Source organism: Pseudoliparis swirei, chromosome 11 (genome assembly GCF_029220125.1).
Source record: "Pseudoliparis swirei isolate HS2019 ecotype Mariana Trench chromosome 11, NWPU_hadal_v1, whole genome shotgun sequence".
In the NCBI taxonomy this organism is placed as follows: Eukaryota; Metazoa; Chordata; class Actinopteri; order Perciformes; family Liparidae; genus Pseudoliparis; species Pseudoliparis swirei.
This window is the reverse complement of record NC_079398.1, coordinates 19,897,209-19,920,876: the sequence shown is the minus strand read 5'-3', so window position 1 is coordinate 19,920,876 and position 23,668 is coordinate 19,897,209. Positions and strand designations below refer to the sequence as shown.

Here is a 23,668-nt window from a genome sequence, read left to right as displayed (position 1 = left end):
TGCAGATTTGACTCTGCAGGCAGCGAGCAGGCGATTTGCTATTGGGTAATCGCATCATGAGCTAACAGCCAATCACACACTGTATCCAAGAGGAATGGACCCGCTGAGATTTAAGTCAAGGTTTTTGAATGCATGATTGCTGAGGCAGGTGCTGCATAACAACTAGTGCATCGGCATATATATTTGTGTAATGTGCTGCATATTTTAAAAAAATATGTAATTGGAGTATCAACGGAGCCATACAGCATTCCACCATAATCCAACAGGAGGACTCCAGTGAGACATTAGAGCCCTCTACAGATCAAACGCAGTCACTGAGGCCAGATGGACAGTTGGTCTCCATGGTTACGCCACAACAAGTCTGCACGGGGAGGCAGAGATTTGGCACGGCTTAAGAAAGTGCGTTACCATAAATTTTTTTTGGGGGGGGGTGGATTCCCCATTTCCTAAGACCATGTGTGACGTGTACAGAGTTTTCTCCTCGGCCAAAGTGGAGCAGATGGAGGCCGAGCTGTCCCGCCAGCTCTCGGCACTCCGGGAGGAGGTCGAGGAGAACGGATTTCCTCAAGGAGCCTCCAGATGTTACAGGTGTGGAAGCTCAGGTTTTGGTTTTGGTTTTGCCAGGTGGATGGAACTCAGTTAGGTGGTGTTTGATATTGAATTGATGTTTCATCTGCTGAGGGTGTAAAGTTTCTGTGCTGGCCTTGAATCTGGGTTTCAGGATTATTTACGGTTTACATCGATGCTCTTGTCTGTCTGTGGGGGAAAAAAGATATGACTCTTTATTTTTAACAAATAGATTTTTAGATGTTTAAATTGCCAGGTAGTTGGAACCTTTTTTCTGGATTTATTCTCAGTGAAAAGATTATTATTTAGAGAATAATTACAATTAAATGTTTGTTAGCTGCCAAAACCTCAGTCACTAGGGAGGGAGATGATGGCCGGTCGGGTTCAGGCTGAAATATCGGAACTATTTATTGGATTGTGATTCATTGTCCCCAGAAAAATGTATCCGTCGACTTTTCATGATCCTGTGTCGACATTTGTAGCTTGATTTATAATATCAGTACAACTGTTGGATGAAATATGCGCCACATATTCACCAGAAAATTCATGCAGTGTCGTCGCTTCCTTAACTTTTTCATCTGGAGCCACCGTCGGGTCACAATTTGTAATTGCCCGATTTATTTATGACCAAATGCCTAAAACATTAAACTCGCACGCTAAAAGTAGCTTTCTGATGTTTTGAGCTGTTGGCGTTAAATTTAGTATTATTGAAGTGAGAATTTAGAGCAAAGGCCATGAGCGGCAGTAGAGGAGTATCACAAGTGTGTTTAATTGAACAATGCTGCATTTAATTTTAAATATGTTAAACTTTTCATTTGTGTAAAGATTTTCTGACGTCGTCTTTCTTTGTAGTTTGTTATTTATTTTGTAGTTTTTGTTTCAGTTCCGTTCTGCCTCCAAAAGATGTTTCCTTCTTCCGGCTGGAGAGGGAACACGCTCTGAGGAGAGGGCTGCAGGTCAGACGGCGGTCATCACGTCCTACGAGTGCTCTCCAGCTTCTTGATGGTGTTTGACCCTCAGGTCAAAGGTCAATGCACATCTCTTGGGTCTGTTGTATAGGTGGCTGAAGCGTTGCCGGTTCAGTCTCAGGCTGACGTCATGCAGAGGGAGCTGGAGAGTTGCCTGAGTCTCGAGTACACTCCCGACAGCCTGCCTCCACTTCTACACCAGGTGAGCACGTGACCAGCACAACAGAAAAACCCCAAAAATGGGATTCAAAAAAATAATTTAGACACGACCAATTTCCCTTTTTGCATATTTCTCCTGCAGTTCTACACCGACAGATCGTATCAGCTGGCTCACACTAAATATCTGCTCATGCTGAGATGGAGGAGATTCTGTCGCCACAGCAGCGTCATTGAGGAGCTTTATCCTCATTACAAGGTGGCCTTGTTTTATTTTTGCCAGAGCACTTTTTAAAAAAAATAACACGATAAGACTCATCATGTCATATTGTCTTCTGGTGGCTCCTTTCAGCCCATTGTCTGATACTGAGGTGTAAGAAGAGGACATGGGACAAAGGCAGTCGGCAAATCACACTCAACCTCGGTGCTTCTATAAGAAATTAATTGAATGGAAAAATTGAGGTTGCCAGGATTTTAATTATTGAATTATTGAAAAATCGGCAGATTATTCTCAATTGTCTGTTCCACATTCTAAAGCCTAATTTAGGCCTAATTTCCAAATTAATTGTATTTTGGACCCAAACGTACAGTTTAATATCCCGTAAGACAAAGAAAACTATCAAATATATACAATAATTAAAGACTTATGTTCATTTTTTTTTTTTTTCTGTTCCATGAAATAAAATATGATATACAACTACTAAGAAGAGGCCCTAATGAACAGACATGGTATATAAACAAAGTATATGTATATTACAAATATTCAAAGAAGGCCTTAATAATCTTAGCACTGGTAGAACATCCATTTTGTTCCTCACTATCATCAAATAAAACAATCAAATTAGAATAAAGGACCACTGATGGCTTCAAGAGTTTTAAAACTTTATGTTTTGACTGTGCACATCCGCCTGGTTGGCCCTCAGGATCAGATGTCGTGTTTGACGAGCGAGTACGAGGACGCCGTGCAGAGAGCCCGCCGGCTGTCGGCGAGCAGAGAGAAGATCCTCGCCGGCCGAGGGAACCTCGCCGACCCGCCGACGCGGGACGACGTGCTCATCTACCTGCGCTGGCTCGTCTGCCATCTGCACGCCGTTCAGCCCATTCACAGCTTCCTCAGGGTAAAAGTCCCAAAGCACACGTCATGTGACCTTCTGGAGGTTTCTTGACATCTCTTCTTCTGTCCCTCCTGGAGAGGGATCCTCCTCTGTTGCTCTCCTGAAGAAGTTTTTTTTCCCCGTGAAGTTTTTTTTCTTCTATTTCTTTGGAGTTTTTTCCTGATCCGATGTGAGGTCAAAGGTCAGGGATGTCGTATGTGTACAGATCGTAAAGCCCTGAGGCAAATTTGTAATTTGTGATATTGGGCCATGCAAAATAAAGTGAATTGAATTATTCGACAACGTTTCGAATCACGCACATCGAAATGATATCCAAATGATATACGAATGCTAAGTATGAGACGTCTTCAACAGGCGCTGCACTACATCCCAGCTTCTGAACGGAAAGACGAGCCTCAACCAAAACCTCACGGGGAAACTTCACATGAGACTCCACGTGTTGGCGGTGAGAGTCAAACCAGCGCCGTCCTTCCATGACAATAACTATGGAATATTTTTTGCCATTATGTCAAATGTTCCTTCCCTGTATTGTTTTTAGTGTCTGATATCTTTAGTACACGGGTTGATGTTTGAGTTCGAATCGACAGTTTCACGATGACTTCATCCGCTCTTGATTGGGGGAATCGTCAAATGCCCCCGATGGCTGAGACATGCACCTCGATTATTCTGTCAGTTTAATAAGTTTATTAAGTACGTCGAACATACGAGGGATTTGACTCTGTGAAAGTGACATAAAGCAATAGAATAGTACAAATATAGTAAAAACGATAAACATATTCTTAAGTTAGTCGTAAGTAATAAACTAAAAGTGGCTAGTGCATTTTAATAAGAGAGGAACATGTGTGTTTGAAGTGGTCCTGGGGATGTCAGTCAGTTGGTGTCAAAAACCTGAATGAACATTGAAGCTGGAAAAAAATATTCTTATTTTATTGTTTAAATTTAAAAACTATTTAAATTGATTTAACCAGGAAAAGCTTCATTTAGATAAAAAAAAATCTCAAACAAACGACAAGCAACAAAAGTTTCAGACATACAACATGATGCAAAATTAAAAAATATATTTTTTAGAGCACAGTATGAGAAAAACCAAAACTAAGACTCAAGTCATCATGTCCCTGTTCCCACAGGTGCACATATACCTCAGTCAAAAAAACATCTATAACCAGATAATTCTTTCTCCAACTCTTTCAATCTATTATTAAAAACAACCAAAGATAAATATTAGTGACGATAGAACAGCAGCTGTAACTGTAATGCAGCAAACTGTTGAAATGCAGCTCCACACAGGATGTTGATGAGGGGGTAAAAGAGGATGCTCGGACATAAAATGACCCCTGAACGCCCCACAGGGTTGACAGGTGTTCCGGGGCCGGCTGCTGGAGTTCCCCTGCACGCCGCTCACCTGGAGGAGTTCCTCCCCGAGCTGCAGGAGCTCATCGCTCACTTCCAGCTTTCCTACGACGCTCGAGAGCTCCAGACCAGCGCAGACGAGATGGAGCTATTCAGCTCGGTAATGTGGTCACGTGACCCTCCAACACGCTTCACGCTCCAGGTTCTTCTACTCCAGGTCCTTCCGGGGTCATCACTTAATGCAACTTTATACTTTTACTCCACGACTTTTTCTTTGACAGCCTTGGTTAGTTTTCAGACTACAATCTACCCTTTTCCTGTCCAACCAGTCATTTTTTAATTGTTGTTTTTATTTTCTGTTTTCTATCATTAAAAATATTAAGATATTTAAACTATTTAAAAACCCTCTCGGATCACCTGGAAAATGCATCGACGCAATGCCAAACATATGATGAAGTGTTGTTATAGATTATGATGCATTGCTGTAAATCTGGCATATATATTATATATATATATTATGTATTATATATATATATTATATAATGTTTTGGATTATTATTTGAATGCATTTTATTGTAATGTAGATATAAACAATATATATATACATATATATGTATATATATATGTTTAAATGAACCTTCGACAGCTACATTACAAAAGTGAAATGCATTGAAATAATAATCCCAAAACGAATGCAGGACTATGTGGTGTATTTTCACAGTGTGGTATTAGTACTTTTACTCAAGTAGAAGTTGGTTATTGGCAACGCGTCACTCTGAATCCGTCTCTGCAGGTCTGGAGGGAGTTCAGAACGATCTTCGGACAGCAGGAGCAGATGAAGACGTTTCCTCAGTACGACGGGTCAGAGGTCAAAGGTCAATGGGGGAGGAAGAGCGGGAGGACGGCTCTGAGGAAGGAGGCCGACTGGATCCCCTTCATTCAGGTGAGGGAGCAAACTGACCAGGAGAATGTAGTGTTCAAAGGAATATTTATGGGGTTTTGGGAGGATTAGACGCTGACTCGTATTAGACGCCGACTCCGTGGATTCTGTCCGGCAGGTGAAGCCCACACGGGATCCGTGGCAGCAGAAGTTCGTCACCAAGCTCAAGGAAAAGAAGTCGGTTGACGAGCTGCTGAAGATGAGCAGCAGCCTTCTGCAGGTAACCGCCACCTCAGCTCTGAATCGGCCGTACGCCTCCATATAATCTCACGTATGATCTTCATCTGCATGACGGTGCACATTTGTGATGCGGATCAGAGAAGGTCAGTCGGTCTCCTTGAAGTTGTACCTTGACCGCCACACGTTGTTTAACACGCTGCATGTTTTCGTATCGGACGTCGAGTTGTCTCCTCCGCTCGTCTCGGCAGGTCTCCGATCTGCTGCACGTCGCCGCGGCTTTGAAGGATCACGCCGCTCACGACGGCGGCGTCCGGTCGGCGGCGACCTCATCGCCGATCTCATCGGCCTCGAGCGGCAGCGAGGCGAAGCGACGAAAGATCTCCGAGCTCTGGACCAGTGTTTACGGCGCCGCTCCTCTCACTCAGGCGTGTGTCAGACACCTTTCTGCTTCGGGAGGCGCCGGAGGGACGGCATATTAACATGAAATGCAACATTCTCTTGTTAGGAAGGAACGGATCGGGTAAACGGATCTAAAGGCCACAAGAAGAAGAGTCCAACCTCAAACACGGAGGACGAAAGGTGCGTATGACTCGAGCAGAGAATGTTGAGTTGAGAGGTTTTTAATTTATCAAGATGTGAAGAGCTGAAATAATTTGATAATCAATTGACTGTTTTTTAAATTTATATATTTTTTAATTAATGTTTTAATTGGTTATGTCTGTGTTTTAATATATATATATATATATATATAGAGAGAGAGAGAGAGATTTTACAAATTATCAAGACAGGACATTAAGGATACAATCCAAAGGGAAAAGGAAAAAAAGGGGGTAAGGAACAATAAAAAACAGACCAAGAAAAAATTATAAATAATATTAATTAGAAAAAGCACAGTAAATAACACATCTCCAGTTTGTACATCTTGGTTCTATCGTCAAATCAAGTCGGCATCGGTACCAGTGTTTTTAATCTGTCACGGTCCAGCCCAGAGGGGTCCACCATGTCTAAGACCGGTTTCCATATCTTGATAAATCCCGTGACATCGTCATGGAGGCTGTGGGTCATTTGTGTGGGTCATTTTTTTCCAGAGGGAGAACTTGTGACAACTTGTACCAATTAATTGACTGTTTTTAATCAATTTAAAGAGAGATAATTCAGTTTCTTCGGCCTTTTGCTTCTCCCACACGACACAGCTGCTCCCTGGAGGGCCGCCTGCAGCTCCTGGGTCTGGATGATAGTTTAGAGGAAGGAACCTCTGATCCCATCGTAACCAGAGGCGCTTACCTGTCTCTGATTCACCTGCGTCACCTCAAACTCCGGCAGCTGCAGGTGAGGTCGACGGGAGCTCGGCGAATAATAAAAAGTCCCCGGGATTGTCGTCTGAACTCCTCCCGTCGCTCCGCAGCGCGTCGCTCTCGGGCTGCTGAACTACCTGCGCTCCGTGGAGAGGACGTTGACCTTTGACCTGGCGGGTCTGCAGCTGGAGGACGGAGAGCTGCGCAGCACGGCGGAGGAAACGGGCTGGATGAACGCAGCCCGGGGGGGGCGCGGGGCGGCGGGGGGCCTCGGCTCGCTGCAGTACAGCCACAACGCGCCCGTGGACTGGAAGGTGGGGACTCGCGAAAGTAAACATCTCCTCCAGAGAAACCAAAGCGCCGTCGCTTCTCGTCGCAGGTCCGATGCTCGGAGTTCATGGAGTTCGCGGAGGTGGAGAACCTGCACGACTTCTACAGCGCCGATGGGCGGCTCGTCCACGCCCAGGACCAGCGGGGCCTCTTCGTGGTGTACGACGCCGCCCTGGGGGACCTGCGGGATCTGGAGGACGAGCTCCTCCTGGTCGGCTCGCGCTTCCTCCAGAGAGACGGGACCAGGAGGAGGAGGAGGAGCAGCGCCGCGAGAGCCGCCGGGCCGCACGCGGACCGCGCGGCCGTGCTGCTCGACCTGTGGACCTGCGAGACGGACTTTCTGGAGAGCAAAGTGCAGGTGCGGTGATGAAGATGAAGATGGACACCGTGTTCATTTGCTGCCCACGTCTCTTCGTTGGCTCGTATGATGATGTCACTGAACGTTAAGTGTTTCCGTGATGCCTTTTAAAAGCACTCAATGTACATTTCTATCAAGTTTAGGATCAATTATGAGCTGATTAAAATCATAAATATGTATTTCTATGTCACGAGTGAGACTCATAGCTCCACAAGCTTGTTTGTTCTCTCCAGCTCTTGAACTGTTACTACGAGGCGTACCAGCATGCACCGGGGGCCGAGGAGAGGTTTGCGTTGGCGCGCGTTATCACCGACATCATGCACAGCCGCCCGCAGCTGGACCTGAGCCAGGACTACTTTGTGGAGGCCTACCGGGCTCACAGCGGCTGCCTGCTCAGCCACCAGCGGCTCATCAGAGACATCCTGGACAACCAGGTGGAAACACAAAGGACTTTAATCAACCTGTTTAACAGAGATGGAAACATTAGTGTGGTTATCTCTTGCACAATTGAACACAAATTATTTTTTAAAACTATTTTTTGATATTGATTCATCGCTTCAGTTAGATATTAGCTTCTCAAATGTGCAGATTTGCTTGTATTTTATTATCTTGTGTATCTATTACAGTGGTTCTCAACCTTTTTTCAGTTATGTTCCCCCTGTGGAAGATGTTTTTCAGCTGAAGAAAATGTGTAATACGCAGCAATTTGCATCTAATCTATCATATATACAATTCAGTTTATGAAAATACACTTATATTTTATTGAATATTTATTAAATATCTATTCTCAAAGGCTGTTTTAATGGATGCTCGTTTAAAATGTGTTTAAAACAAATCTCACGTACCTCCAAGAGGGCCTTCACGTCCCCCATGTGAGAACCACTGGTCTATGAATTATCTTTCAGTTTTGAACTGTTTGGAGAAATTAAATATGTAAAGACTTCACTCTGGGCTCAATTAATATATTAATCAAGGAACTAATCAGCAGATTAATCAATCATGAAAATACTTGTGAACGAATAACTTCTGTTTTGTGGAAAAAAAGTACAATTATTATTCAAAGAATCTTGTAAACGTCCTCTTGGGTACATTTAACGTCGTCCTAATCCGAGTGTGTCTCGTCAGATAGAAAACCAGCGTCAGTACCTCCAACACATCTGGAGGGACGACCGCAAAGGCTCCGCCCACGACTTTGGGATCCCACCAAAACACGTTCCCAAACATCTGGTCTCACTCGGAGGCGGCGGGTAAGTAAACAAGTCTTTTCTTTATCTCTTCATAGTGCATCGCTTACATAACCCCCACCAAACTCTGCACTTTACTTCACTCAGCACTTTACTTTGTTTTCCTGTATATTTAGTATTAGTATTTAGTTTTGTGACTTATATTTATTTTCTCTGTGTGTGTGTGTGTGTGTGTGTAGCCCTGCGTTGATGAGCACCTTCCTGCTGGAGGTCCATCCCTCCCTCGGCTTGTCCTCCGCCGTCTACCACGGTTTAGTTCGGGCTCACTCGGAGCTCTGCCAGCTGCACGGAGCCGCCGGCGCTGCGGAGACGCTCGCCCTGCAGCAGCGGCTCCTGCGGCGGGCGCTGCAGCGCTGGCGGCGCCGGGAGGCACCCGGAGCCGCCTACAGCCCCCAGATGCAGAAGGATGTGGGGGGCGTTCCACTTCCAGAGGAATCCAATTGGAACCCGTGAAAAGAGACGAGTCTTTAACTTCTTCTTCCCTCCACTGTCCAGTTGTTCTCAGCTGAGTTCTTCGAGGACCCGTTCCTGGTCCAGGAGGTAGGGCTGTCGTTGGTCGGGTCTGCGGAGGAGGAGGAGGAGGAGGGCGCGATGGAGGAGAAACGAATGTTTGAGGTGGAAACGTTCTCCAAGCTGCTGGAGCTCGTCACGGTCCGCCATCGTCTGCTGGAGTCGGCCTCCGAGACCGCACATCTGGCCGAGTTAAGACATCGCGCCGGATTCAAAGGCATCCGTGTTTTTGAGTTTTATTCTCGGAATATAAAAGTGATGAGCAACACAAAATAGGCCACAAATCAGAATTGGACAGAAATACCATGAGTTTGTACGACAGTCGTCTTGGAAACAGCCTACATGTTGCACCTTAACTGTAAATACTGTATATGCACATCTGGTTTGTTGATTACTTAGTACGGAAGTTATTGATTTCATAAGTAGTTTCCAATATGTCGTGAATAAATACTAAAACTAGCAAAAATATGCCAGTGGATCATTTTATGAATATCTTTTAGTTTTTTTAGATTGAGTTTGACAGCAAACCATCAGCTTTACAGAACTCTCTATAACTGGACATCATACATCATTTTAACATCATTATACACACATGGTCTTGTTTATTCATGCATATTATGACATTTATTAACTGCCCTTTGTTTTGTGTAATTGTATCCTTAAATGATGAATACATTCAGCACATTTGTAGATTCATTGGTCGAATCGTTTTTCACGATCTACTTTTTGTCATTTTTGTTTTCCAATTATAATTAATTTACCATTTATTTTCCTCTTTCATGCGTCCAGCTTGCAGTCATTTGACGACACACACGAGATAACACCCAATCGGATTCACTGAATATTCAGCATCAATATTGTGTCCAAAAAAATTAAAGATTTGCGTGAATTTTGTGGAGAGAGGTCAACAGCCGGTCAACCATAGAGTCATTTCATTTGCAAAAAATAGGGGAAAATACCAAAAGAATATAAACCTAGACACGTTCCACTGGCACACAACTCCCATGACACTGAGTTGTATGTTGAAGTTAACAGCAGCAGGATTTGCATTATTTGTATTATTTGGTAACATTTCTCTACACACAGAAAATCTACATTATATAATTAACATTCAACAACTCCTCCCCAGGTTGTACAGAAACGCGGCGTCGGAGCTCGGCTTCGGCGGGTTCCACCTTCACCTGAGGCCGGTGACCTTTGAGACCGCGGAGCAGAGGCCTGTCGTCACCACGGAAACGCTGGAAGATGACGGCACCGTGGACCGGTAAACACCGACGCCATCAAGAAGCTGGACATAGCTAGAGATATGCCCTGCTCTCGTATCGACATGTGTTTAATATAAATGCTATAAATAAAATTAATGCTATGAATAAAAATGTAAAATTAAATAAATGTAATAAATTAAATGAATAAATAAAATTCATTGAATGAAAATAAATGAAATAAATACTTTTTTTTTTAACCCTTGTGTTTTTTTTTAATCAAATGAATCACCTCTCCCCCCCCCTATTATTTTTGATTTATTTTCAATGTTTAATGTGTGTTGTTTTTTTTTAGGTCAACAACAAAACATAAAGTGCCTCACACTTAAACTTGGAAAACAATATATATATTTTTAAATGAATAAATAAAATAGAATAAATTGAATGAATAAAATAAATTGAATAATATACATAACATCAAAATAAATAATAAATAAACTTTTCTACCAGTGACGTGTGTTTTAATGCTGCAGGTTCACGCCGCCCCAGCTGCCTCTGAGCATCCATGAAGTGGACGAGGACGACATTGGGAGGTTTAGCTTCAGCTCGCATGAGGCTGTGGCTCAGGTACGTTGGATTTGTTTCCAGAGCTCGTGGTTTACTCGGTTGATGGTCGACTCGTCACTGACTGTTTTCTCTCTGCAGCTCGTGAGCACGCGGAGGATCGAGAACCTGCAGGTGACTCTGGCCTGTCAGCTGGTGCAGAAGAACGCCTTGATGAGCGCCGTGCAGCTACTCTGTGTCTGTCACGCGGCGGAGAGCGAGAGCCGCGAGCCGCCGGCCTGGGTGTGTGTTTGTTCAGAGATGGAAAGAAACTGAGTATATTTAATCCAGTAGAACTAGCTCTACTCCCCCGTATTTCAGAGGGAGATGTTGTCCAATTAGATAACATATTGAATGGTAAACAATGTTTTTAATTCTAACAACTTTTAAGTTGCATACTAATATACTGCATACTACCGTCAGTGTGTACTCCATACGGCCTACCGAGTGAAGAATACTCACACAAGATTAATCACAGAGGGCATTTTTTTGCAGAACAAGTATTTAAAGTACATTTAGGTGATAATACTTTATTTAAATTTTTTTATTTTGAATGCAGGACTTCGACTTCTCATGGAGAATCTTTTAATATGATTAATATAATAATAGTAAATGATCTGAACACTATGTTTACCACTGATATTGTTAATTCTTATGAATAAAATAAATAAATAAAATAAATAAAATAAATAAAATAAATAAAATAAATAAAATAAAATAAAATAATTAATAAATAAAATAATAATAATATACAATTCAGGTTTTTGTACTTTTTTCTTCTTTTTCTTCAATTTATTCCCAGAGTGAAGCCGCTTGTCATTCCGCTAAAGACGTAAAATTGGACTCCGAACCTGGAAGCGACGTCAACAACCTGCAGGACGGATCCAACTCTTCTCCCTCAGCGAGAACTCCCGCCTCTTCCAAGGAGAGGTAATGCTGTGAAGAACACCCCACGCCGGCCATGATGAGCGGCTCTTCACGCTCAGTCTTGTTCCTGCAGGCTTCAGGAAGCTTTTGTGTCCATCCAGCTGGAGAAAGTGTGTCTGCGCGACGAGATGCTGAATTCCTTTGTGAAGAAGAAACGGGCCGCGGGGGGTCTCCTGGAAAGCCCGGTGAGTCTCACACGGCGACTGAGCGCGAGGGGAGGCCTGTGATTGGCCGCCTGTGAAGTAAACAAATTAATTTTTCTCCCACCGCAGGAAGAAGCAGCGAAGATCAAAAGGAGCCTCATCATCGACTTCCTCAAGAAGTACGTCTGAAAAACAACAACAACGTGTTGGAGGTGAACTCTGTGTTTACCTTTCTTTCTCGCCACAGGTTCAACGCGCGGATGTCCCTGCACGCTGTGAGGGCTCAGGTCGTCTCGTACTGTCTCCGCCTCTCCGTCCTCCTGGAGGACGTCCCCTCCGTCCGCCGCTCACTCTTCAGCATCGGGCCAGACGTCCTTCACAAAGCCGACCCCCGGTACACCGGCTTCAATGTTATGTCTTCTTCTTCTTCTTCTGTTTCCTTCTAGTTGTTTCCTTCCTTCTTTCTTCTCCTTCTGTTTCCTTCCTCCTTCGTTCTTCTTCTTCTTCTTCTTCTTCTGTTTCTTTCATTTGTTTTCTTCTTCTGTTTCCTTCGTTTGTTTTCTCCTTCTTCTTCTGTTTCCTTCCTTCTTTCTTCTTCCTTCTCCTTCTGTTTCCTTCCTTCTTTCTTCTTCCTTCTCCTTCTGTTTCCTTATTTCTTCTCCTTCATTTTCTTCTTCTTCTTCTTCTTCTTCTTCTTCTATTTCCTTCCTTCTCCTTCTGTTTCCTTTCTTCTTCTTCTCCTTCTTCTTCTGTTTCCTTCTTCTTTCTCCTTCTTCTTCCGTTTCCTTCCTCCTTCTTTCTTCTTCTGCTTCTTCTTCCGTTTCCTTCCTCCTTCTTCTTCTGCTTCCTTCTTTCTTCTCCTTCTGTTTCCTTTCTTCTTCTTCTTCTTCTTCTGTTTCCTTCCTTCTTTCTTCTTGCTTCTCCTTCTGTTTCCTTATTTCTTCTCCTTCATTTTCTTCTTCTTCTTCTATTTCCTTCCTTCTCCTTCTTCTGTTTCCTTCTTCTTTCTTCTTCTGTTTCCTTCTTTCTTCTTCTTCTTCTGCTTACTTCCTTCTTTCTTCTCCTTCTGTTTCCTTTCTTCTTCTTCTGTTTCCTTCTTCTTTCTCCTTCCATTTCCTTCCTCCTTCTTTCTTCTTCTGCTTCTTCTTCTCCTTCTTTTGTTTACTTCCTTCTTTCTTCTTCTGCTTCTTCTTCTTCTTCTGTTTCCTTCCTTCTTTCTTCTTCCTTCTCCTTCTGTTTCCTTATTTCTTCTCCTTCATTTTCTTCTTCTTCTTCTATTTCCTTCCTTCTGTTTCCTTCTTCTTTCTTCTTCCGTTTCCTTCTTTCTTCTTCTTCTTCTGCTTACTTCCTTCTTTCTTCTCCTTCTGTTTCCTTTCTTCTTCTTCTCCTTCTTCTTCTGTTTCCTTCTTCTTTCTCCTTCCGTTTCCTTCCTCCTTCTTTCTTCTTCTGCTTCTTCTTCTCCTTCTTCTTCCGTTTCCTTCCTCTTTCTTTCTTCTGCTTCTTCTTCTGCTTCCTTCTTTTGTTTACTTCCTTCTTTCTTCTCCTTCTGTTTCCTTTCTTCTTCTTCTTCTGCACAATGAAAGGCATGTGTCGCTCTCCTCACATACATGAACACATATTGGTATATCATGTATATCTACAGTACAAACATTAATAAACGAGAAGACAGCGGTGTGCCGTTTCTCGTGGTCACTCTCCTCTACTCTGATAGGTCCTTTCGGCCTCGGCGTCTGCTGTCTGCAGACGGCTCGGCGCTCTGCAACTTGTGGTACATCCCCCATTTCTCCGAAGTGCTTCACATGTTCACCAACGTTCCGGTGAGATTCTCCGAGTCGCCGTTGACACGATGGTGTTTGTGTTCTGTAAACAACGATCTCTAATCCAAGGCTAACGTGACCTTCAGGGTCTAAGACTTCTGGAATGTATTTGTGCTGTTTTTTAAATATTTCCCCCGCCTGCTGCTCCGACTCCAACAGGCGTGCGCCGCCGCTCTCCGTCACACGCTGCTCATCGTCGCCGCTCTCCATGACATCATCTGTTACCTGGTGGCCTTCTCCAGGCTGGGGAACGCAGACGACAGCTGGAGCGCGCCGGGCTCACTGTCGGCGGACTGGGGGGGCGCCGAAGGCATCGGTAAGACCTGTGGACGCCTCGGGGGGGGGGGGGGGGATTCAAAATCTAAATTTGAATTTGGTGGAGAAAGGTCAAAGGTCAACTGTGAGCTCACAAAACACATTTCTGTGTTAATTTGCTAGAAATGACCATTTTCTCACAAATGTGTAATATGATAAAATTATGAATAATGTCATTTTGGATTAACTAAAACTTCCCAGTGGCGGAAGCATCCAAGCATGAGGCAGTATGTCTCGTCATTCTTAATAACTATAAACCTGGGTACATCTCGTTGAAGTATATATTTCCACATTCCTGCCTCGCTCTCTTTATGGATTCCATTGTACTAATATTTTCATTTTCAATATCTTCATTGTGACGCTTTCTATTGTATCTTTATGTTTCTCGTATATTCACCAGAGCGAACCGTGTATGTGAAAACTTCCTGGGCAATAAACCGGCTGTTCTTTATTTAAGGGTCATAAGGGTCATTAAATAAGTTACATCATGAGTTTATAGAAACATTTTATGTACATTGTACACCCAGTGTGTGTGTGTGTGTGTGTGTGTGTGTGTGTGTGTGTGTGTGTGTGTGCGTGTGCGTGTGCAGAAGCCGAGCTGCTGGAGCTCCGGCGTCAGGTCGCCCTCCTGTCTGCTCCCAGCTGCCCGCAGGCTGTCGGCCGTCTGCTGCAGCTGCGCAGACAGGTGCTGCTCCTGCAGTTCGACACGGCCGTCAGACACGTCATCAGGTCAGTAAGGAGGCGGAGTCTAATCCACGCGCATTTTCATTCACAAATTACACACATGTGCATTTGTTGTGACTTCTTTTTTTTAACACTTGTTTTCTTGTTGCTGCTTTATTTGTGATCCCCGTTGCCGACTGAGTGCTTCGTGCTTTTGGAGCATTCATTTGTGACTTTTTCACACTAAAACTTTAAAATAATAGAAAATAATAATAATGCATTAGATTCATACAGCGCTTTTCAAGGTACACAAAGACACTTTACATCACATCAGTAAAACATCCTGAAATCTATACCCTTAAAATAACTAGAACTTCTATAACGCAGAGCACACAATAAACCGATCTGAACAGGAGGGTTAACTCAAATAAACTAATTATTTTATTGCTAAGCCACAACAAAACATTCTTGGATCAAATTCAAAAGGAGTAAGAGCTTTACAGAAGTCCTAAATTCAATTTTCTCTTCTTTTTTGTCGAGTCCAAAATCACACATTAGCCTCAGAGGATTTACAATCTGTACACACACACGACATCCCTGACCCAGGAGCTCACATCGGAGCAGGACAAACTTTTTAAAAACTCTCCCAAAAAATAGAAAAAAATAAGCTTTTTATTGTCTAATGTCCTGCCTGCTTAAGGTGAGCTTCACTTTCCAGATTGTTGTTTACAAAAAACCGAAGAAGGTATTTAATCAAACCGTTTTGTGATGTAAACGGGTCTGTTTTAACACCTGCTGTAATAGTGTTGATGGGGGGGGGGCGGCTCCTAGAGGTCAAGGGGTCGACCCTGAACCTCATCGTCCCGTTTCCTTGTCGCTCCCCGGCGTGCCAGGGAGGAGTTCCTCTCCTCCGGCGACGTCTCTTCCTACCGCAGCGTGAGCGACAACATGGCGTCCGCCCTGCCGCTGCTGAGTGACGGCCTCCGGCCGGACGCCTTCGGCCTCACGCTGCCCGTTCCCGCGCCTCTCGAGGCTCGCGGCCCTCAGGTCGGTTCCACGATGTCATGAACGGCGACACGCGTGGAGGTCGGGGGGGGGGAACTCTCCTCCACTGAGTCCGTGTGTCGCCCTCAGGCTCGCCGCTGGTTCCCGTGGAGGAGTCTCCTGGCCTGCGGCGGGCGGGGCCTGTGCGGCGCCCCGCCCATCGAGCGCTGCATGCAGGTCCACAGGGTTTGGGTTTGACCTCAAGAAGTCGGTTTGTCCAGAGGACGCGTTGCCATGACGTTTGAGGGAATATCCTAATTAGATTGTTTTCTCTAACATCGATGATGAGATGATTACAGACTCAAAGGGTTCAGAGTGGGAGTTATTTAGTTTTCGCTCTTCTCTCTCTCTCTGACTCTCTTTCTTTCTCTCTTTTCTCTCTCTCTGACTCTCTTTCTCTCGTTCTCTCTCTTTATTTCGCACTCTTGTTATCTCTCTGACTCTCTCTCGTTCTCTCTCTCTCTGACTCTATCTTTCTCTCTCTCTGTCTCTCTGACTCTCTTACTTCCTCTCGTTCTCTCTCTCTTCATACACTCTCTCTCTCTCTGACTCTCTTTCTTTCTCTCTCTGACTCTCTCTCTGACTCTTTCTCTCATTCTCTATCTCTCTTTATTTCGCACTCTTGTTATCTCTCTGACTCTTTCTCTCTCTCTCGTTCTCTCTTTCTCTTTCTTTCCCTCTCATTCTCTCTCTCTCTGACTCTCTCTCTTTCTTTCGATGTCTCGTAATCTCTCTCTGACTCTATCTTTCTCTCTCTCTGTCACTCTCTCTGACTCTCTCTTACTTCCTCTCGTTCTCTCTCTCTTCATACACTCTCTTTCTTTCTCTCTCTCTCTCTATCAACTGACTTTCCTGTCATTCATTGTCAAATACAGCAGGAAGATGATCTTTTAATTATAATAAATAGAATAATCCTCACAAAACATCTCACTGAAATGTCTAAACTGATGGATGTTGGATATTTTTGCATCTCCGAAGCGCCTCTTATGAATTGTGTTTCTCTCATGACATATAACCGTGTGTGTGTGTGTGTGTGTGCAGCTGTGTCTGAGCGGGCTGAGCGACCGCAGTCGCCTGCAGGCCAACGCGGCGATGCTCGGGGTGTCTCTGCTGCTGCAGGACGTCCTGAACAGTGGAAGAGAGGCGGGGCCTGTGCGTCTCCACGGCAACGAGGATGACCTTCTGCCCGACGAGGTAAAAGTACTTTTTTACAAGCGGGCAAACAAGACGAGCTTGGATTATCTGTAACATACATAAATAATGAATACTAATATTTTATTCTGTTGTTACATTATGCAACTGTGTTTTGTCTTCTTGTTTTTAGGAAGCTGAAGAAGAAACGAGGAAGACCGGTCTGTCTGCTCTTCTTCCTCCTCAGGATCCAGTCAGAGTCCAGTCGGTGTTGAAAGGGTTCCTCCTGCTCACCAAGCAGCTCCAGGTGTTCAAGGAGATCTGGACTCGGAGGCGTTTGGGAGCGCGGGCCTTCGAGACGCCCGGTTCATGTCAGCAGTCCGTGGAGCTCTACAGGTCAGACCTCCGACCACATGGCAGCCACCAGGAGGAATTTTTAAAGGCCTTTTATTTGCTTATTTTATTCCTCTTTTTCCATGCTAGTGGTTGCTTTAATTCTTTATTCTGTGACATGCAAATGTAAAGATCTCACTCAATATTGTTACCAAGCAGTTTTACACAAAACAATCTCAAATTCAGTCCGTTCAGTTTCTACATTTGCCTAGTTCTCATAGAATTATGGAAATGTGCTTCAAGGACAATTTAACACCTTTTTGAAGTTCCTCCAACTCCTTTTTTAACTTCTGATGAGATGTGAGATGTTCAAAAGCTCCCGAACGGCTCCTAAAATCTCCACTTCTCAACATCTCTAAAGCGGTCATCCTTTTAAATGAACTATTTTAACGTGTGCAGAGCGGAGATCTTTGACCCCAGCATGAGAGCTCTGGCTCGACGAATGGGGAAGGAGCGCGACTACGAGGCCTCGCTGTGCGGCGGCCGGCCTCTCCTGCCTCCACCTGGAGCCTCAGAGGTCGACGTGAAGGCCGAGCAGGTGCAGCTCCACCACTCCACCGCAGAGACCATTGCCTCATGTATTTGTAACAATCCCCTCACTCCCTTTCTTCTCCCTCTCAGCTTCACCACCTGCTGGAGAGCACCGAGTGCGACATGATCCGGGCGGTGCAGACGAGGGTCAACGGAGAGATGGCGCTGGCGGTGTCAGAGCGAAGCAGACGGGACGAGGGCCTCCCTACAGGTACCCCACGAACCCCCCATCTACCTTCAAGGGCCTAATTACTACAGGAAGAGAAAATCAAAGAGTTTCCCTCTCAATAAAACCTCCCGTGTGTGTGTGTGTGTGTGTGTGTGTGTGTGTGTGTGTGTGTGTGTGTGTGATCAGAGCTGTGGAAGAAAGGCCCGCTGAAATACACTTTGACCCCCGAGCGGCCGCACATCGTGGAGACGTTCGTCCAGCAGCTGATGGAGGGAGCGGAGGAGGCGGAGGGGCAGGTGACCTGGAGGGATGCTCAATAACCAGCCTGTCTCCCTTCTGATAACATCTGTAGTCGTGGAAACAACGTTTTCATAATACAGATGGGTGTCCCGAAAAATACTTTAAAATGGATCCTTAGAAGTACATTTAAAAACTTTTAAGCACTTAAATATATATACACATATATATATACGTATATATATATACGTATATATATATACACATATATATATATATAATTATATACACATATATATATAAATATACACATATATATGTGTGTATATATATATATACACATATATATACACATATACATACACATATATATATACACATATATATATACACACATACAGGACTGTCTCAGAAAATTAGAATATTGTGATGAAGTTCTTTATTTTCTGTAATGCAATTAAAAAAACAAATGTCATGCATTCTGGATTCATTACAAATCAACTGAAATATTGCAAGCCTTTTATTCTTTTAATATTGCTGATTATGGTTTACAGCTTAAGAAAACTCAAATATCCTATCTCTAAATATTAGAATATCATGAAAAAGTATACTAGTAGGGTATTAAACAAATCACTTGAATTGTCTAATTAACTCGAAACACCTGCAAGGGTTTCCTGAGCCTTGACAAACACTCAGCTGTTATAAATCTTTTTTTTACTTGGTCTGAGGAAATATTAAAATTTTATGAGATAGGATTTTAGAGTTTTCTTAAGCTGTAAGCCATAATCAGCAATATTTAAAAAAATAAAAGGCTTGCAATATTTCAGTTGATTTGTAATGAATCCAGAATGCATGACATTTTTGTTTTTTTAATTGCATTACAGAAAATACAGAACTTTATCACAATATTCTAATTTTCTGAGACAGTCCTGTATATATACACATATATATATACACATATATATGTGTGTATATATATACACACATATATATATACATACATACACATATATATATATATATACATATATACACATATATATAAATATATACACATATATATATACACACACATATATATATATATATATATATATACACACACTACCGGTCTAAAGTTTTAGATCACTTACGTCTGCTCCCTTCCCAGTCGTGTCTTGCGTCCGCTGTACAGATGTTCACAGTGCAGATGTTTCCATGCCGATGTATTAAGACCCCCCCCCCCTGAGTGTTTTCTGTCCTCCAGCTGAGAGTCTCTGCGCGCGGCCTCCAGCGCTGCGTCGCTCAGCTCGGCTGCTCGCTGGCGGAGAGCGAGCGCCGCAGCTTCCTGCTCCGCTCGCAGTTCTACGAGCAAATCCTGCAGCACGAGACCGGGCTGCTGTATCGGAGCGAGCAGGTATAAATAATGATTAATATTTGAAGTATTAATTTTGTTCTTCAAACTTCAAGCTCAAAGGAAGGCCAGTTGTATAGCTTATATCACCAGCATAACTGTTTTCAGCTGTGCTAACATAATTGCACAAGCGTTTTCTAATCAGATATTAGTCTTCTAAGGCGATTAGCAAACACAATGTACCATTAGAACACTGGAGTGATAGTTGATGGGAATGGGCCTCTATACACCTATGGAGATATTTCATTAGAAACCAGACGTTTCCACCTAGAATAGTCATTTACCACATTAACAATGTAGAGAGTGTATTTTTGATTAATGTTATCTTTATTGAAAAAACAGTGCTTTTCTTTGAAAAATAAAGACATTTCTAAGTGACCCCAAACTTTTGAACGGTAGTGTATATATATATATATATATATTATAAGAATAAACGTGACTCGTTTCTACAGGATTTAAAGAATCTTCAGGCGTCTGCGACCAGCGGCTCACACAAAGAGGTAACCGCTGGAATTCCAGAGGTCGCGTGTCGTGGGATGATGATGGAGATCTCGGCGCTGCAGACTCGAGTCGCTCACCTGGAGGAGGAGAAGAGAACTCTGGAGGAGCAGCTCGGCCTCCGCTTTAGAGAACGCTACGACCCTTTGGTCCGCCACCTGTTCGCCACCTGCATCCAGCTCAAGGTGAGACATCTGACCTTGAACATTTAACCCACATTTTTTATACAAATAATGTAAACGAAGGGTGTAGGCGTTTTTCTTGGGTTAATATATTCATTTGTGTTACATTTTTGTTCCCATTCAACAAACAAATTCATAGAAATCTGCAGCAATGACTTACAGATCATATTATATTTAAGTGTGTTTCTGGTTTACAGTTTATATGACTCGATTAGTTAGAAAGTACATTATTAATACTACAATGCATACTTAAAAAAAGCAACATTTCCTTCACGTGGGACCTGTTTTAAAACGGCCCCACGCTAAAGTATATTATTAAACGGTAGCCGCACTGATCCAGTTCCAAAGGTTCCGTCTTCTTCTCAATCTTCTGCTTCCATTGGTTTATATATGTATATATATATGTATTTGTATATATATGTATATATATATATGTATATATTATATATGTGTATATATATATATATGATAAGTACAATTGAAAAGATTCCCCTGCTGGTTGAAGCTGGTATTGGTCCTCGTTGCACCTCAGGCCCAGCTGGACCAGTACCGCCGGCGGATGCAGCAGGATGTGAGCGAGATGGTGACCCGAGTCCGGGTGGAGGGCGTGGACCGGATCATGAAGCTGAGGAAGAAACTCGGCTCCACCGACGACGGCGATGCACTCGTACAGTTAAAGGTACAGTACGACCAATAAGGTAGTTTGTTTTTAACATGCAGGTTAAAGTTAAATATTGACTGTTATTATATTGTCAGAAAGAGGAAGAAGTCCACGAGTTTCGGCGGGAGAACCGCCGGCTGAGCGCGCTGCTCTGCCAGCAGAAGGCTCTGAGCCGCTGGAGGCAGGCGGTCGACCACGAGAAGATCCACCGGCAGCTGCTGGAAACTCAGCAGGTCGTCAAAAAAAAAAATCATCTTCATCCTACTGCTATGTGTTTGACCTTTACACCTTTAGTGGTTCCAACGGTTTGTTTTTGTGTAATTCCGTCCAGAGGGAGATCGCGTGTCGCAGCGATGCCCTCGGAGTGAAGATGAGGTCAGAGGAAGAGGTGATGATCCTGCAGGAGCAGCTGGAGGCGGCGAGGAAGGCGCTGAGCTGCAGTCGAGCCGAGTGCAGCGGCACCGAGACGCTGCTCGGCAGGAAGGTACCGGGACAGGAAAACCGACATGACTAGAATCGGATTGTAAAGATTTGAACTTCTTCACTATTTCTGTATCTTATTGTGGAGGAAGGTTTGTGATCCTGATTTAAAAAAGGTTCCCGACTTGACTGGGAACCACTTAAAGCTCAAAGGAAACTCGTGGACCTTTAAAAAAGACACCGAGAAAGAATATTAAATCCAGAAAGAGCTGCGCCATCAGATCTTATGTCTGCAACCAACTTATAAGTTATATTTATTTTCCTGTCGAACCCTGAGAGGCCGACAGCAACTGTTCAGCTTTTCGCGACTTCTCTGACCCCTCAGGCCGAGCAGCTCCAGCTGGCCAGGCATCAGTCTGCGCAGGAGGCCCGCGGCAGGCGGGAGCTGGACGGCTACCGGGCGCAGAGCCTGGAACGGATGAAAGCCGCCGTGGAGGACGGAGAGCGGCGGCTCCGGGGCCTCAGCGGGCAGCTGGACCGGGGCAGCCGGATGAATCGGTTGCACCGGCAACGCAGCGCCAGAGAGATGAAACAGGTCTGTGGAGGAGCCTCTGACTCCCAGAGAGCAACGCTGCACAAATGTTACCGACCGCACAGAAGGCAGATCATTAATTTGATAAAAGTTGTCCTGTGAAAAACATGTACTATACAAATAAAAAATATATATTATACATAATATATTTTACATATATAATCTATATTATATATATATATCGTACATATATATTATATATATATAATCTATAATATATGTATATATAATATATATATAATACATTATATATATATATATTTTCAATGCAGATATTTGATAACAAAAGGATTTGACCTAATTATGGCTTAATAAGGTAAGTGATCACCAAACACATGATTATCCTGAGGACATGAATGTATGCACATTTCAATCCTCACAAATGTCAGCCTCATGGATGACGGAGGAAGTCAAATGAGTAAGCATCCTCTGGGAACCACGACTGTCTACAGAATGTCATAACAATGCATCCAATAGTTGTTAAAACATTTCAGTCTGGACCAATATGGCAAATAATAAATAAAATACCTCTGACTTGCGCCCCGTGGATCTCCTTGTAGGTGAGGAGCCAGCTCCAGCAGGAGCTCAGCCTCAAACGAGAGGCCTTCCAGCAGGTGAACAGACTGCAGGACCAGGTGACTGACCTGGGAGCAGCTGCTACTGCAGGTACAGAACAGAGACGGGCCGCTCCACACGGGCCGCTCCACACGGACCAGTTCCTCAAACTACCGGTTTCACAAGCGCTTTAAATATATTGACCTGACGTTTCCCTTCACAGGGCCAAGCAGGTCTGATTATAATCCGTCAGTCAGCAGATGGAGGACTACGGGCCCCTCAGCAGGTACTGCAGCCAGCCCGGTACCGGAGTCTCACCTCCATCTCAGATAATAGGAAACGCGTCTTTAACCCTTTGAGTTCCAGCTGCTCGTGCACATTGAAAACCATCACGTCATCCAGACACTCAGAACTTGTTGGGTTCCCAGAGTGAGCCTCGGTCTCGGTTCCCCTTCAGGTCTCCACCGGGCCGGTCGGCAGCACTCCGGCCTCAGGAGCTCCGCCGTGCTTCAGGACTCGGCCGCAGAACCGGCCCGGAGCCGCTCCCACGCCAGAATGGACAGAGCCAAAGCCGTGAGTGAGCCTGAGAGCCTGAGATCGTGTGTGTTTCATCACGTATGTCGTAAGAATAGTTTAGTGTGTAACAAGGGGGCGGCTGTAGCTCAGTGGGGTAAGGGGGTCGTCCTGCAACCCCAAGGTTGTCGGTTCGATCCCCGCTCTCCCCATTAGTCGCAAGTCGATGTGTCCTTGAGCAAAAAATAATCAATCAAAATGATCTCCTAAAATAAATCGTTGTTTTGAAAGATATAATGTATGAATGTTTTTACACGGTCTGAATGAATCCTTTGGAGGAGTTAAAAGGTTTTAAGTATAAATAAATAAATGTGTATATATATAAGTTATACCTACACAGGACATCATTAAATAAATAACTTATTTATTCGTTAATTTATTTATTCATTTATATTTAAGACATTTTAAATCCCACATAAAATCCATTCTTCTCCGTTGTTGTTCTTTCAGGAACCGTCTCGTCTGCGCGACCCGACGGCGCCGGACCGGACCGCCTCGTCCTGAACGACTTGTTTACCAACTTTTCTTTGTTGATTCACTTTTAAAATGTCAGGAGTTCTACAGGTGTGAGTCAACCAGGTCATGTTTGTTGTTGTTGAAGCTATA

The 23,668-nt window shown here is 43.9% G+C and overlaps 1 protein-coding gene across 1 annotated transcript; it reads left to right on the top strand.

The window, feature by feature from the left end:
* Positions 1-40: 40 nt before the first annotated feature.
* si:ch73-242m19.1 (uncharacterized) lies at positions 41-23,604 on the top strand. The gene is made up of 45 exons (XM_056426790.1): positions 41-588; positions 1,451-1,523; positions 1,627-1,737; positions 1,837-1,950; positions 2,615-2,809; positions 3,161-3,251; positions 4,156-4,316; positions 4,950-5,099; positions 5,215-5,316; positions 5,525-5,701; positions 5,782-5,855; positions 6,470-6,605; positions 6,682-6,885; positions 6,951-7,259; positions 7,493-7,693; positions 8,385-8,506; positions 8,683-8,911; positions 8,999-9,204; positions 10,143-10,277; positions 10,749-10,842; positions 10,921-11,061; positions 11,621-11,748; positions 11,819-11,930; positions 12,018-12,067; positions 12,136-12,282; positions 13,600-13,705; positions 13,865-14,021; positions 14,611-14,749; positions 15,577-15,730; positions 15,818-15,904; positions 16,769-16,921; positions 17,052-17,254; positions 17,651-17,789; positions 17,873-17,993; positions 18,138-18,247; positions 19,435-19,584; positions 20,034-20,264; positions 20,794-20,940; positions 21,018-21,155; positions 21,254-21,406; positions 21,728-21,937; positions 22,495-22,600; positions 22,713-22,775; positions 22,947-23,062; positions 23,513-23,604. Exons 1-45 carry the CDS (start codon positions 455-457, stop codon positions 23,564-23,566), a joined length of 6,333 nt encoding a protein of 2,110 aa, XP_056282765.1. The 5' UTR covers positions 41-454; the 3' UTR covers positions 23,567-23,604.
* Positions 23,605-23,668: the final 64 nt, after the last annotated feature.

Bases quoted from the DNA above. Each gene is read 5' to 3' on its own strand.
- si:ch73-242m19.1 (XM_056426790.1), top strand. From the start codon at position 455: ATGTGTGACGTGTACAGAGTTTTCTCCTCGGCCAAAGTGGAGCAGATG. The intron at 5,100-5,214 runs GTGAGGGAGCAA...TCTGTCCGGCAG, and splicing joins ACTGGATCCCCTTCATTCAG to GTGAAGCCCACACGGGATCC. The intron at 8,507-8,682 runs GTAAGTAAACAA...GTGTGTGTGTAG, and splicing joins GTCTCACTCGGAGGCGGCGG to CCCTGCGTTGATGAGCACCT.